This window comes from Ranitomeya imitator, chromosome 1, assembly GCF_032444005.1.
Source record: "Ranitomeya imitator isolate aRanImi1 chromosome 1, aRanImi1.pri, whole genome shotgun sequence".
Classification (NCBI taxonomy): Eukaryota; Metazoa; Chordata; class Amphibia; order Anura; family Dendrobatidae; genus Ranitomeya; species Ranitomeya imitator.
The window spans coordinates 353,772,065-353,788,558 of record NC_091282.1 but is presented as its reverse complement, the minus strand read 5'-3'; the positions used below and the strand labels follow the sequence as shown (position 1 = coordinate 353,788,558).

At 43.4% G+C, this 16,494-nt stretch overlaps 1 protein-coding gene across 3 annotated transcripts in view; it reads right to left on the bottom strand.

The window, feature by feature from the left end:
- The window catches only part of TEP1 (telomerase associated protein 1), a 153,781-nt gene that overhangs the window by 112,181 nt on the left and 25,106 nt on the right, over positions 1–16,494 (bottom strand). For all 3 annotated transcript variants that reach the window (XM_069760560.1, XM_069760541.1, XM_069760550.1), the window contains exons 2-3: positions 12,056–12,881; positions 11,827–11,967 (exon numbers count right to left, since the gene is read on the bottom strand). In XM_069760560.1, the coding sequence (XP_069616661.1) occupies positions 11,827–11,967; positions 12,056–12,865 (951 nt within the window). In that variant the 5' untranslated portion in view covers positions 12,866–12,881. The remainder of the gene's footprint in view (positions 1–11,826; positions 11,968–12,055; positions 12,882–16,494) is intronic.

Sequence of the window (16,494 nt, the reverse complement as noted above, 5' to 3'; positions counted from 1 at the left end):
TGATGCTTCTCTAATTTGTGTAATTTACAGCACCTGTAACTTACCTGTGGCACCTAACAGGTGTTGGCAAAAACTAAATCACACTTGCAGCCAGATGACATGGATTAACCCCTTCCCGACCCATGACGCCACGTAGGCGTCATGAAAGTCGGTGCCAATCCGACCCATGACGCCTGTGTGGCGTCATGGAAAGATCGTGCCCCTGCAGATCGGGTGAAAGGGTTAACTCCCATTTCACCCAATCTGCAGGGACAGGGGGAGTGGCTTATCACCCTCCCCCCCCCCCCCCCCGTGGCTACGATCGCTCTGATTGGCAGTTTCACTTTCAACAGCCAATCAGAGCGATTTGTAATATTTCACCTATTATAACTGGTGAAATATTACAATCCAGCCATGGCCGATGCTGCAATATCATCGGCCATGGCTGGAAACACTAATGTGCCCCCACCACACCCTACCGATCTGTCCGGTACACTGCTCCGGCTCCCCTCCGTCCTGTGCTCCGATCCCCCCGTGCTCTTGTCCGCTCCCCCCGTGCTCCAATCACCCTCCCCGTGCTCCAATCACCCCCCCTGCACTCCGATCCACCCCCCTCCGTGCTCCGTTACACCCCCCGTGCTCCGTTCCACCCCCCCGTGCTCCGTTCCACCCCCCCGTGCTCCGTTCCACCCCTCCCGCGCTCCGATCCACACCCCCCATGCTCCGATCCCCCCCCCCGTGCTCCCCCTCACCCCATCATACTTACCGATCCTGCCGGGGTCCGTCCGTCTTCCTCCCGGGCGCCGCCATCTTCCAAAATGGCAGGCGCATGCGCAGTGCGCCCGCCGAATCTGCCGGCCGGCAGATTCGTTCCAAAGTGCATTTTGATCACTGAGATATAATCTATCTCAGTGATCAAAATAAAAAAAATAATAAATGACACCCCCCCCCCCCCTTTGTCACCCCCATAGGTAGGGACAATGAAAAAATAAAGATTTTTTTTTTCCCCACTAATGTTAGAATAGGGTTAGGGGTAGGGTTAGGGCTAGGGGTAGGGTTAGGGCTAGGGTTAGGGTTAGGGCTAGGGTTAGGGGTAGGGTTAGGGCTAGGGGTAGGGTTAGGGCTAGGGTTAGGGCTAGGGTTTCGGTATGTGCACACGTATTCTGGTCCTCTGCAGATTTTTCCGCTGCGGATTTGATAAATCCGCAGTGCTAAACCGCTGCGGATTTATGGCGGATTTACCGCGTTTTTTCTGCGCATTTCACTGCGGTTTTACAACTGCGATTTTCTATTTGAGCAGTTGTAAAACCGCTGCGGAATCCGCACAAAGAAGTGACATGCTGCGGAATGTAAACCGCTGCGTTTCCGTGCAGTTTTTCCGCAGCATGTGTACAGCGATTTTTGTTTCCCATAGGTTTACATTGAACTGTAAACTCATGGGAAACTGCTGCGGATCCGCAGCGTTTTTCGCAGCGTGTGCACATACCTTTAGAATTAGGCTATGTGCACACGGTGCGGATTGGCCGCTGCGGATTCGCAGCAGTGTTCCATCAGGTTTACAGTACCATGTAAACATATGGAAACCAAATCCGCTGTGCCCATGGTGCGGAAAATACCGCGCGGAAACGCTGCATTGTATTTTCCGCAGCATGTCAATTCTTTGTGCGGATTCCGCAGCGTTTTACACCTGTTCCTCAATAGGAATCCGCAGGTGAAATCCGCACAAAAAACACTGGAAATCCGCGGAAAGTCCGCAAGTAAAACGCAGTGCCTTTTACCCGCGGATTTTTCAAAAATGATGCTGAAAAATCTCACACGAATCCGCAACGTGGGCACATAGCCTTAGGGTTAGGGTTGGAATTAGGGTTGTGGTTAGGGGTGTGATTAGGGTTATGGCTACAGTTGGGATTAGAGTTAGGGGTGTGTTGGGGTTAGTGTTGGAGGTAGAATTGAGGGGTTACCACTGTTTAGGCACATCAGGGGTCTCCAAACGCAACATGGCGCCACCATTGATTCCAGCCAATCTCGTATTCAAAAAGTCAAATGGTGCTCCCTCAATTCCGAGCCCTGACGTGCGCCCAAACAGTGGTTTACCCCCACATATGGGGTACCAGCATACTCAGGATAAACTGCGCAACAATTACTGGGGTCCAATTTCTCCTGTTACCCTTGTGAAAATAAAAAAATGCTTGCTAAAACATCATCTTTGAAGAAAGAAAAATGATTTTTTATTTTCACGGCTCTGCGTTGTAAACGTCTGTGAAGCACTTGGGGGTTCAAAGTGCTCACCACATATCTAGATAAGTTCCTTGGGGGGTCTAGTTTCTAAAATGGGGTCACTTGTGGGGGGTTTCTACTGTTTAGGCACACCAGGGGCTCTGCAAACGCAACGTGACGCCCGCAGACCATTCCATCAAAGTCTGCATTTCAAAAGTCACTACTTCCCTTCTGAGCCCCGACGTGTGCCCAAACAGTGGTTTACCTCCACACATGGGGTATCAGCGTACTCAGGAGAAACTGGACAACAACTTTTGGGGTCCAATTTCTCCTGTAACCCTTGGGAAAATAAAAAATTCTGGGCTAAATTATTATTTTTGAGGAAAGAAAACGTATTTATTATTTTCACGGCTCTGCATTATAAACTTCTATGAAGCACTTGGGGGTTCAAAGTGCTCACCACACATCTAGATAAGTTCCTTTCAGGGTCTAGTTTCCAAAATGGGGTCACTTGTGGGGGGTTTCTACTGTTTAGCCACATCAGGGGCTCTGCAAACGCAACGTGACGCCCGCAGAGCATTCCATCAAAGTCTGCATTTCAAAACGTCACTACTTCAATTCCGAGCCCCGGCATGTGCCCAAACAGTAGTTTACCCCCACATATGGGGTATCACCGTACTCAGGAGAAACTGGACAACAAATATTGGGGTCAAATTTCTCCTGTTACCCTTGGGAAAATAAAAAATTGCAGGCTAAAAGATCATTTTTGAGAAAATAATTTTTTTTTTATTTTCATGGCTCTGCGTTATAAACTTCTGTGAAGCACTTGGGGGTTCAAAGTCTTCACCACACATCTAGATTAGTTCCTTTGGGGGTCTAGTTTCCAAAATGGGGTCATTTCTGGGGGATCTCCAATGTTTAGGCACACAGGGGCTCTCCAAACGTGACATGGTGTCTGCTAATGATTGGAGCTAATTTTTCATTTAAAAAGCCAAATGGCGTGCCTTCCCTACCAAGCCCTGCCGTGCGCCCAAACATTGGTTTACCCCCACGTATGGGGTATCAGCGTACTCAGGACAAACTGGAAAACAACATTTGGGGTCCAATTTCTCCTATTACCCTTGGCAAAATAGGAAATTCCAGGCTAAAAAATCATTTTTGAGGAAAGAAAAATTATTTTTTATTTTCATGGCTCTGCGTTATAAACTTCTGTGAAGCACCTGGGGGTTTAAAGTGCTCAATATGCATCTAGATAAGTTCCTTGGGGGGTCTAGTTTCTAAAATGATGTCACTTGTGGGGGAGCTCCAATGTTTAGGCACACAGGGGCTCTCCAAACGCGACATGGTGTCCGCTAACAATTGGAGCTAATTTTCCATTCAAAAAGTCAAATGGCGCGCCTTCCCTTCCGAGCCCTGCCGAGTGCCCAAACAGTGGTTTACCCCCACATGTGAGGTATCGGCGTACTCGGGAGAAATTGCCCAACAAATTTTATGATCCATTTTATCCTATTGCCCATGTGAAAATGAAAAAATTGAGGCGAAAAGAATTTTTTTGTGAAAAAAAAAGTACTTTTTCATTTTTACAGATCAATTTGTGAAGCACCTGAGGGTTTAAAGTGCTCACTAGGCATCTAGATAAGTTCCTTGGGGGGTCTAGTTTCCAAAATGGGGTCACTTGTGGGGGAGCGCCAATGTTTAGGCACACAGGAGCTCTCCAAACGCGACATGGTGTCCGCTAACGATGGAGATAATTTTTCATTCAAAAAGTCAAATGGCGCTCCTTCCCTTCCGAGCCTTACCATGTGCCCAAACAGTGGTTTACCCCCACATAAGAGGTATCAGCGTACTCAGGACAAATTGGACAACAACTTTCGTGGTTCAGTTTCTCCTTTTACCATTGGGAAAATAAAAAAAATTGTTGCTAAAAGATCATTTTTGTGACTAAAAAGTTAAATGTTCATTTTTTCCTTCCATGTTGCTTCTGCTACTGTGAAGCACCTGAAGGGTTAATAAACTTCTTGAATGTGGTTTTGAGTACCTTGAGGGGTGCAGTTTTTAGAATGGTGTCACTTTTGGGTATTTTCAGCCATATAGACCCCTCAAACTGACTTCAAATGTGAGGTGGTCCCTAAAAAAAATGGTTTTGTAAATTTCTTTGTAAAAATGAGAAATCGCTGGTCAAATTTTAACCCTTATAACTTCCTAGCAAAAAAAAATTTTGTTTCCAAAATTGTGCTGATGTAAAGTACACATGTGGGAAATGTTATTTATTAACTATTTTGTGTCACATATCTCTCTGGTTTAACAGAATAAAAATTCAAAATGTGAAAATTGCGAAATTTTCAAAATTTTCGCCAAATTTCCGTTTTTATCACAAATAAACGCAGAATTTATAGACCAAAATTTACCACTAACATGAAGCCCAATATGTCACGAAAAAACAATCTCAGAACCGCTAGGATCCGTTGAAGCGTTCCTGAGTTATTACCTCATAAAGGGACACTGGTCAGAATTGCAATAAACGGCAAGGTCTTTAAGGTCAAAATAGGCTGGGTCATGAAGGGGTTAAAGTTGACTCAACCTCTGTCCTGTGTCCTTGTGTGTACCACATTGAGCATGGAGAAAAGAAAGAAGACCAAAGAACTGTCTGAGGACTTGAGAAACCAAATTGTGAGGAAGCATGAGCAATCTCAAGGCTACAAGTCCATCTCCAAAGACCTGAATGTTCCTGTGTCTACAGTGCGCAGTGTCATCAAGAAGTTTAAAGCCCATGGCACTGTGGCTAGCCTCCCTAGATGTGGACGGAAAAGAAACATTGACAAGATTGTGCGGATGTTGGATAAAGAACCTCGACTAACATCCAAACAAGTTTAAGCTGCCCTGCAGTCCGAAGGTACAACAGTGTCAACCTGTACTATCCGCCGGCGTCTGAATGAAAAGGGACTGTATGGTAGGAGACCCAGGAAGACCCCACTTCTTACCCCGAGACATAAAGCCAGACTGGAGTATTCCAAAACTTACCTGAAAAAGCCTAAAACGTTTTGGAAGAATGCTCTCTGGTCAGATGAGACAAAAGTAGAGCTTTTTGGGCAAAGGCATCAACATAGAGTTTACAGGAGAAAAAAAAGGCATTCAAAGAAAAGAACACGGTCCCTACAGTCAAACATGGCGGAGGTTCCCTGATGTTTTGGGGTTGCTTTGCTGCCTCTGGCACTGGACTGCTTGACCGTGTGCATGGCATTATGAAGTCTGAAGACTACCAACAAATTTTGCAGCATAATGTAGGGCCCAGTGTGAGAAAGCTGGGTCTCCCTCAGAGTTCATGGGTCTTCCAGCAGGACAATGACCCAAAACACACTTCAAAAAGCACTAGAAAATGGTTTGAGAGAAAGCACTGGAGACTTCTAAGGTGGCCAGCAATGAGTCCAGACCTGAATCCCATAGAACACCTGTGGAGAGATCTAAAAATAGCAGTTTACTCCAGGTCCCTGATATTTGAAGGGTGCCTTCTCCAGTTTGCCAAAGAAGAATGGTCTAAAATTCCAGCAGAGCATTGTAAGAAACTGTTTGATGGTTCCCGGAAGCGGTTGGTCGCAGATATTTTGGCTAAAGGTTGTGCAACCAAGTATTAGGCTGAGGGTGCCAATACTTTTGTCTGGCCCATTTTTGGAGTTTTGTGTGAATTGATCAATGTTTTGCTTTTTGCTTCATTCTCTTTTATGTTTTTTCATTTAAGACAAATTAAATGAAGATAATAATACCAAAGAATTTGTGATTGCAATCATTTTCAGGAAGAAACTGAGTATTATCTGACAGGATTGCAGGGGTGTCAATACATTTGGCCACAACTGTACCTCCGATCATGAAGAGTCAAAAAATATATATATTTTCCCCTTTTACCTTTTAAAAATTACAAAGGAAAATGAGCCAATGCAACAGTTTGGGCACCCTGCATGGTTAGCACATAGTAGCACCCCCTTTTGAAAGTATCACAGCTTGGAAAAGCTTTTTGTAGCCAGCCAAGAGTCTTTCATTTCTTGTTTGAGGGATTTTCATCTATTCTTCCTTGGAAAATTCTTCCAGTTCTGTGAGGTTCCTTGGTCGTCTTGCATGCAATGCTATTTTGAGGTCTTACCACAGATTTTCAATGATGTTCAGATCAGGGGACAGTGAGTGCCATTGTAAAACTTTCAGATTGCACCTTTTGAGGTAGTCTATTGTGGATTTTGAGTCAACATATGTTTAGGATCAATTTGTAGAAGCCATCCTCTTTTCAACATCAGCTTTTTTACAGAGGATATTATGTTTGTATCAAAAATTTGATGAAATTTCATTGAATCCATTCTACCAGTGAAATGTTTCCCGTGTGGCTGCAACACAACCCCAAAGCATGATTGATCCACCCCAAGGCTTAATGGTTGGTGAGATGTTCTTTTCCTGAAATTCTGTGCCCTTTTTTCCCCCACACATACCTTTGATTATTGTGCTAAAGAGTTCTATTTTAGCATCATCGGTCCACAGGACTTGTTTCCAAAATGTATCAGGGTTCGTTAAATGTTCTTTTGCATACTTATGATGCTGAATTTTATGGCGAGGACGCCGGAAAGGTTTTCTTCTGATGACTCTTCCATGAAAGCCATATTTGTGCAGGCGTCTCTAAACAGTAGAACAATGTACCACAACTCCAGATTCTGCTAAATCTTTCTGAAGGTCTTTTGCAGTCAAGAGAAGGTTCTGATTTTCCCTGTCTAGCAATCCTATGAGCAGCTCTCACTGCAATTTTGCTTGGTCTTCCAGACCTTATCTTGATCTCCATTGTTCCTGTTAACGGCCATTTCTTAATTATATTTCAAACTGAGGAAACGGCAACTTGAAAATGCTTTTCTATCTTCTTATAGACTTCTCCTGCTTTGCAGGCCTCCACCATTTTCAGAGTGCTAGGCAGCTGCTTAGAAGAACCCATGGCTGCTGTTTTTAGCACAAGGTTGAGGAGGCTGGGTTTTTATAAAGCTGGGAAATTTGTAGCACCTGGCCTTTCCTAACGATGACTGAACAAGACAGAACTCTAACAGGCTAATTAAGGTCTGACACCTTGGTCAGAGTTATCTGAGCACACAAATCTCCATGGGTGTCCAAACTTTTGCATCGGACCATTTTCCATTTTGTAATTTTTAAAATGTAAAAAATGAAAATATATATATTATTACCTAAAATATAAAGAAAATGTGTCATCTTTAACGTAATCCCTTTAAACATCATTTCATCTTCAACTTGCTTAACTGTTCACAATAACAATAATTTTGACCTGGGATGCCCAAACTTTTACATGTCACTGTATGCTCGAGACCTGTTTTATGAACTAAAAGTAAGAGCCATTCTATCAACCGTTCCTGTTTTTGCACTGCTGATCCTTCCTTAGTATTACAAGGAAGGTCATTTATCTGAACGGCCACTCAAGGTGGCCAACCATCTGTAAATTCCTAAATAGTTGGTAAAATGGAGGACTGTTCTCTGTGCTTTTCTAATGCTGTCGAGGTGTTTATATTAGTACTAGCTGAAGAGCCCGGGGTTGCCTGGGCATAGTAAATATCTGTGGTTAGTTATAGCACCTCACTTCTCTTATTTTCCCATCATGCCTCTCATTTTCCCAATCACATCTTTAATTTCCCCCCACATCTCTCATTTTCTCCCTCACACCTCTCATTTTCTCGCTCACTCCTCTCATTCCCCCCTAACACTTGTCATATCAACCTCACATATGTCATTTTCCGATCACTCCACTATTTTCCCTCACGCCTCTCATTTTGCACTCACACCTCTCATTTTCACCTCAGTATATACATGTTTGTCATCTCCCTTATATATAGTATACACCTGTATGTCATCTCCTGTATATAGTATATACCTGTATGTCATCTCCCCTGTATATAGTATATACCTGCTGTGTCATCTCCCCTGTATATAGTATATACCTGTATGTCATCTCCTGTATATAGTATATACCTGTGTGTCATCTTCTCCTGTATTAGACCTCGTTCACACGTTATTTGCTCAGTATTTTTACCTCAGTATTTGTAAGCTAAATTGGCAGCCTGATAAATCCCCAGCCAACAGGAAGCCCTCCCCCTGGCAGTATATATTAGCTCACACATACACATAATAGACAGGTCATGTGACTGACAGTTGCCGTATTTCCTATATGGTACATTTGTTGCTCTTGTAGTTTGTCTGCTTATTAATCAGATTTTTATTTTTGAAGGATAATACCAGACTTGTGTGTGTTTTAGGGCGAGTTTCGTTTGTCAAGTTGTGTGTGTTGAGTTGCGTGTGGCGACATGCATGTAGCGACTTTTGTGAGATGAGTTTTGTGTGGCAACATGCGTGTAGCAACTTTTTGTGTGTCGAGTTGCATGTGACAGGTTAGTGTAGCAAGTTGTGTGCAGCAAGTTTTGCGCATGACGAGTTTTGCGCGTGGCGAGTTTTATGTGTGGTGCCTTTTGAGTATGTGCAAGTTTTGTGTGAGGCAACTTTTGCATGTGTTGCAACTTTTGTGCATGTGGCAATTTTTCCGCGTGTGCAAGTTTTGCGTGTGGCGAGTTTTCCATGAGGTGAGTTTTGCACTTGTGGCGAGTTTTGCAAGAGCCTAGTTTTTGCATGTGGCGAGTTCTGCGCGTGGCGAGTTTTGAGCGGCGACTTTTGTGTTTCGACTTTTATGTGGCGAGGTTGGTGTATTTGTGGTGAAATGTGTTCTGAGGGTAATATGTGTTCAAGCACGTGGTAGTGTGTGGTGCATTTTGTGTGTGTGTTCATATCCCCGTGTGTGGTGAGTATCCCATGTCGGGGCCCCACCTTAGCAACTGTACGGTATATACTCTTTGGCACCATCGCTCTGGCAGCTGTCAATTTGTGTAGATAGGGGCAAAATTGTTTGGTGAATTGGAAAGCGCGGGGTTAAAATTTCACCTCACAACATAGCCTATGACGCTCTCGGGGTCCAGACGTGTGACTGTGCAAAATTTTGTGGCTGTAGCTGCGACGGTGCAGATGCCAATCCCGGACATACATATACACACACACACACACACATTCAGCTTTATATATTAGATTATCAGAAATATAAATTAATCACTTACTATATTTGTGATTTATTATGGGATTTCAATTTATCTATAAAAAAAATATTAGCTGCCTATGACTTTTTGAGAAGTTGTGCAGAAAAAAAAAATAAAAAATCAGGTTGGCAATCCTGTTGTCAACTTGGTAACTCCTTGTCCTCAACAGTGGAAATGTCTGGCTGATCTTGACTTTCACCTGGAAAATCAACTGATTGCTAAGGGTGCTGGAAGGGACAGTACAATAATCTTTCTATACCTAGGCTTGTGTTGGTGATGGGAGGATATGGGGGCATGCTCTACGTCTAGGGGAAGAAGGTTTAGTCATAATCAGAGATGCAGATTCTTTACTGTAAGGGTAGTGAGACCATGTAACTCTCTGCCACATCATGTGATAATATATGATACACTATAAGGCTATGTTCACGCGTTCCTGATTTCCCTGCTGTTTTTTCTGCACTAAAAACCGCAGCTCTTGGCAGAAAACGCAGGTGCGTTTTTTGGTGCGTTTTTGGTGCATTTTTTGATGCGTTTTTTTATGCGGTTTTTAGTGCGGTTTTTTTATGTGTGTTTGTGTGTTATGTGTGTTTGTCTGTGTGTTTTCTAGGAAGTTTTTTTGCTAGGAAGGGTTAAAATGGCTGAAAATACCCTAACCCTACCCCTACCCCTACCCCTGCCCCTAGTTCTAACTGTAGTGGGGGGGGGGGTGAATAAATTCTTTATTTTATTATTGTTACTACCTTTGGGGGTGATAAAGGGGGGGGTCGTTTACTTTTTTTTTTATTTTGATCACTGTGAGGTTATCACAGTGATCAAAACATGCATGGAACGAATCTGCCGGCCGGCAGATTCGGCGGGCGCACTGCGCATGCGCCCGCCATTTTGGAAGATGGCGGCGCCCAGGGAGAAGTAGGGCGGAGTATAAGGGGGGAAGATGAGGGCACGGGGGGGGGGGGGGTGTCGGAGCACGGGGGGTGGCATTGGAGCATGGGGGGTGGGATTGGAGCACGGGGGGGCAGCCACACTCCGCCCACGCACTTCCTGCTGCAGCGGTTCTGCACCACAAACCGCAGAAAACCCGCAGATATTTTTTTCGTCTGCGGGTTTTACTGCAGGTTTGACCTCACAATGGAGGTCTATGGGTGCAGAACCGCTGCAGTTCCGCACAAAGAAGTGACATGGTCCTTCTTTTTTACCGCAGCAATTCAGCGCGGCTTTTTTAGTGAATTTCCGCAATGTGGGCACAGCGGTTCCTGTTTTCCATAGGGTAACATTGTACTGTACCCTGCATGGAAAACAGCTGCGGACCCGCAGCGGCAAAATCGCGGCGGTTCCGCAGTAAAAAACGCATTGTGTGAACATGGCCTAAAAGTTCAGGGAGGGCCTGAATACTTTTCTTGAAAAATATAATATTACAGGTTATGGATACTGGATTATGTAATGGGACGTTAATCCAGAGAACTAGTCTAAAGGCCCCTTCACATTAAGCGACGCTGCAGCGATACTGACAACGATCCGGATCGCTGCAGCGTCGCTGTTTGGTCGCTGGAGAGCTGTCACACAGACCGCTCTCCAGCGACCAACGATGCCGGTAACCAGGGTAAACATCGGGTAACTAAGCGCAGGGCCGCGCTTAGTAACCCGATGTTTACCCTGGTTACCATCCTAAAAGTAAAAAAAACAAACAGTACATACTTACCTAACGCTGTCTGTCCTCCAGCGCTGTGCTCTGCACTCCTCCTGTACTGGCTGTGAGCACAGCGGCCAGAAAGCAGAGCGGTGACGTCACCGCTCTGCTTTCCGGCTGACCGACGCTCACAGCCAGTACAGGAAGAGTGCAGAGCACAGTGCTGGAGGACAGACAGCGTTAGGTAAGTATGTACTGTTTGTTTTTTTTACTTTTAGGATGGTAACCAGGGTAAACATCGGGTTACTAAGCGCGGCCCTGCGCTTAGTTACCCGATGTTTACCCTGGTTACCAGTGAAGACATCACTGGATCGGTGTCACACACGCCGATCCAGCGATGTCAGCAGGGAGTCCAGCGACGAAATAAAGTTCTGGACTTTCTTCAGCGACCAACGATCTCCCAGCAGGGGCCTGATCGTTGGTCGCTGTCACACATAACGATTTTATTAACGATATCGTTGCTACGTCACAAAAAGCAACGATATCGTTAACAATATCGTTATGTGTGAAGGTACCTTAATTGCTGTATGTGGAGTCAGGAAGGAATTTTTCACCTGAAAAGAAGCAATTAGCATCTGCCTCATGGGATTTTTGCCTTTCTCTGGATCAACATGTTAAGATATAGAAAAATTTAATGGACTTATGTATATCTTTAATCTTAAAAACCTATGAAAATAACTCTTCTTCTGAAAGCGTCTAAATTCTGTTTAGTAGTGGCCTCAGCAGGGAAACAAGGGTTTACAGCTAAGTAACAGAAATATAGACCTCCATAAACATATACCAGTACTTCATGTATTTAATTTTAATTTAATTTCATAATATAATACTGACCTTCTTCTGCTTGACTAAGTTGTCGGAGTTCTCAATATCAAGAATGTTAGGCTTTTCCTCCATATGTTTCACTTTTTGGGGGGCAAGGCTTTCAGTCTCTGAAGGTTGAGCAGATTGTGATGGCCAATACTCCATGGAAAGCTGAGATGGAAAAGCACACAATCTATAAGCTTTGTCAACATATCAGCTTGACAACATATCACCACGAAATTCTATGACTTTCATATACCTCAACTTGTGGCATAGATATTTCACTGGTCTGCTCCTCTTGTTCAAGGGATATGGGAACAAATGTGTTATCTTCCACATCATCTTGCATTTCAAGCCCTTTTGTTTTAATAGCAATTAAAGAGGATTGCATTAACACAGTATTACTTGAGTAATGCGTAGAAGCTTCAACATTAGGTATCAAACTAGAATTTAGTTTTATGGTCACATCTGTAGGTAAAGGTGACACAAGGATTTCATCTTGCTTAGTGGACAAAGGGATTCTTGAAGTATCAAGCTTAGAAGTCGAAGATGAATTAGGAGATATATCCATCTCAGCAGACAAGGAAGAGAAGGAGTTTACTGCACATTTAGTGGACAATAAAATGTTGGCGGTAAGGGTCGAAGAAGCAACCTCAGATGTTAGACAACTATTGGTGGTTGAAACTATGGTTGAGCTTAGTAGGCCCGAAAAAGATGTAGATAAAGGTTTATTGTCTAGAGATGAATGAGACATCACAGAAGAGCCGCTATTCAAAATAGAGTTAAAGGTGGATGAATGGTTAGATGATGAAAAGGATTGAGAGGACAACTTCAGACTACTGGATAAAATGGAATTAGTGGTAATAAGAGGACCAAGAGGTCCTTTTTCCCAGGATGGTTGAAGCAATTCATTTGTAGGTGCACTGAGCTCCATCTTAGATTGAATAGTTGTGCCCAAACGATCACAACCAGGCAAGGTTAAAGCAAGTCTTCGCCGAGGCTGCGATATCTGTCTTGTCCCACGTAGGCCAGTATTCTCCAAAGGAAAGCCAAAGTCAGAAGAAGGCATGATGCAAGTTCTGTACCTAAAATTGTAACATACCATATTAGATGAAAAGATAATTTACATGTGGAAAGAAAATACCTACAGCTCTGGCAAAAATTAAGAGACCACAACATCAAAACCCTGTCATGGGCAGCCCAATCTCCAGACCAGAACCCCATTGAAAATCTCTGGAATGTAATCAAGAGGATGATGGATAGTCACAAGCCATCAAACAAAGAAGAACTGCTTACATTTGTGTACCAGAAGCAGTGTGGAAGACTGGTGGAAAGCATGCCAAGACGTATGTAAGCTGTGATTAAAAATCATGGTTATTCCACAAAATACTGATTTCTGAACTCTTCCTGGGTAAAAACATTAGTATTGTTGGCTCTAAATGATTATGAATTTGTTTTCTTTGCAGTATTTGAGGTCTGAAAACACTGGGTTTTTTTTTTTTAAAAATTGACCATTTTTCTGTGTCAGAAAAAAAATACAAAATGTATTGCTTGGAAATTTGGAGACATGTTGTCAGAAGTTTATAGACTAAAAGAACAATTTACATTTTACTCAAAAATAAAGAGAAAAATCAGTCAAACTGAACATTTTGCAGTGGTCTCTTAATTTTTGCCACAGCTGTATTTACTGCAATTATGGATGACTGTTATATACCTAATCAGTACACCATGATATATCTACATAACTTACCAGCATGAAGCGTAAAAAAGTCTTTACTGGTTACTGTTAGGCTCAACTGATGACCAATGCACATCACATCATCGCGTACCAGCTGTGTGGCCGGGCAGACTGCAGCTGCTGAGACCGAAGCCGGGAGCAACGCAGGGCACGAGGAGAGGTGAGGATTGTGGGTTTTATATTATATATATTATATATATATATATATATATATATATATATATATATATATATATATATATATATATATATATATATATATATACACATACAGGTCCTTCTCAAAAAATTAGCACACAGTGTTAAATTTCATTGTTTACCATAATGTAATGATTACAATTAAACTTTCATATATTATAGATTCATTATCCACCAACTGAAATTTGTCAGGTCTTTTATTGTTTTAATACTGATGATTTTGGCATACAACTCCTGATAACCCAAAAAACCTGTCTCAATAAATTAGCATATTTCACCCATCCAATCAAATAAAAGTGTTTTTTAATAACAAACAAAAAAACCATCAAATAATAATGTTCAGTTATGCACTCAATACTTGGTCGGGAATCCTTTGGCAGAAATGACTGCTTGAATGCGGCGTGGCATGGAGGCAATCAGCCTGCGACACTGCTGAGATGTTATGGAGGCCCAGGATGCTTCAATAGCGGCCTTAAGCTCATCCAGAGTGTTGGGTCTTGCGTCTCTCAACTTTCTCTTCACAATATCCCACAGATTCTCTATGGGGTTCAGGTCAGGAGAGTTGGCAGGCCAATTGAGCACAGTAATACCATGGTCAGTAAACCATTTACCAGTGGTCTTGGCACTGTGAGCAGGTGCCAGGTCGTGCTGAAAAATGAAATCTTCATCTCCATAAAGCATTTCAGCCGATGGAAGCATGAAGTGCTCCAAAATCTCCTGATAGCTAGCTGCATTGACCCTGCCCTTGATGAAACACAGTGGACCAACACCAGCAGCTGACATGGCACCCCACACCATCACTGACTGTGGGTACTTGACACTGGACTTCAGGCATTTTGGCATTTCCTTCTCCCCAGTCTTCCTCCAGACTCTGGCACCTTGATTTCCGAATGACATGCAAAATTTGCTTTCATCAGAAAAAAGTACTTGGGACCACTTAGCAACAGTCCAGTGCTGCTTCTCTGTAGCCCAGGTCAGGTGCCTCTGCCGCTGTTTATGGTTCAAAAGTGGCTTTACCTGGGGAATGCGGCACCTGTAGCCCATTTCCTGCACACGCCTGTGCACGGTGGCTCTGGATGTTTCCACACCAGACTCAGTCCACTGCTTCCTCAGGTTCCCCAAGGTCTGGAATCGGTCCTTCTCCACAATCTTCCTCAGGGTCCGGTCTCCTCTTCTCGTTGTACAGCGTTTTCTGCCACATTGTTTCCTTCCAACAGACTTACCATTGAGGTGCCTTGATACAGCACTCTGGGAACAGCCTATTTGTTGAGAAATTTCTTTCTGGGTCTTACCCTCTTGCTTGAGGGTGTCAATGATGGCCTTCTTGACATCTGTCAGGTCTCTAGTCTTAGGGTACCGGCACACTATAACATTTCGATCGCTACGACTGTACGATTCGTGACGTTCCAGCGATATCGTTACGATATCGCTGTGTCTGACACGCAGCAGCGATCAGGGATCCTGCTGAGAATCGTACGTCGTAGCAGATCGTTTGGAACTTTCTTTCATCGCTGGATCTCCCGCTGTCATCGCTAGATCGGTGTGTGTGACACCGATCTAGCGATCTAGCGATGCGATCCAGCGATGCGTTCGCTTGTAACCAGGGTAAACATCGGGTAACTAAGCGCAGGACCGCGCTTAGTTACCCGATGTTTACCCTGGTTACAAGCGTTAAACTAAAAAAAAAACAAACAGCACATACTTACATTCTGGTGTCCGTCAGGTCCCTTGCAGTCTGCTTCCCGCACTCAGTGACTGCCGGCCGTAAAGTGAAAGCAGAGCACAGCGGCTGTGCTTTCACTTTCACTTTACGGCCGGCAGTCACAGTGCGGGAAGCAGAGACGGCAAGGGACGTGACGGACACCAGATGTAAGTATGTGCTGTTTGTTTTTTTTTTAGTTTAACGCTTGTAACTAGGGTAAACATCGGGTAACTAAGCGCGGTCCTGCGCTTAGTTACCCGATGTTTACCCTGGTTACCCAGGGACCTCGGCATAGTTGGTCGCTGGAGAGCTGTCTGTGTGACAGCTCCCCAGCGACCACACTACGATTTACCTACGATCATGGCCAGGTCGTATCGCTGGTCGTGATCGTAGGTAAATCGTATAGTGTGACGGTACCCTTACCCATGATGGGGGTTTTGAGTAATGAACCAGGCAGGGAGTTTATAAAAGCCTCAGGTATCTTTTGCATGTGTTTAGAGTTAATTAGTTGATTCAGAAGATTAGGGTAATAGGTCGTTTAGAGAACCTTTTCTTGATATGCTAATTTATTGAGACAGGTTTTTTGGGTTATCAGGAGCTGTATGCCAAAATCATCAGTATTAAAACAATAAAAGACCTGACAAATTTCAGTTGGTGGATAATGAATCTATAATATATGAAAGTTTAATCATTACATTATGGTAAATAATGAAATTTAACACTATATGCTAATTTTTTGAATATACATACATACAGTTAGGCCCATATATATTTGGACAGAGACAACATTTTTCTAATTTTGGTTCTAGACATTACCACAATGAATTTTAAACAAAACAATTCAGATGCAGTTGAAGTTCAGACTTTCAGCTTTCATTTGAGGGTATCCACATTAAAATTGGATGAAGCGTTTAGGAGTTTCAGCTCCTTAACATGTGCCACCCTGTTTTTAAAGGGACCAAAAGTAATTGGACAGATTAAATAATTTTAAATGAAATGTTCATTTCTAGTACTTGATTGAAAACCCTTTGTTGGCAATGACGGCCTGAAGTCTTGAACT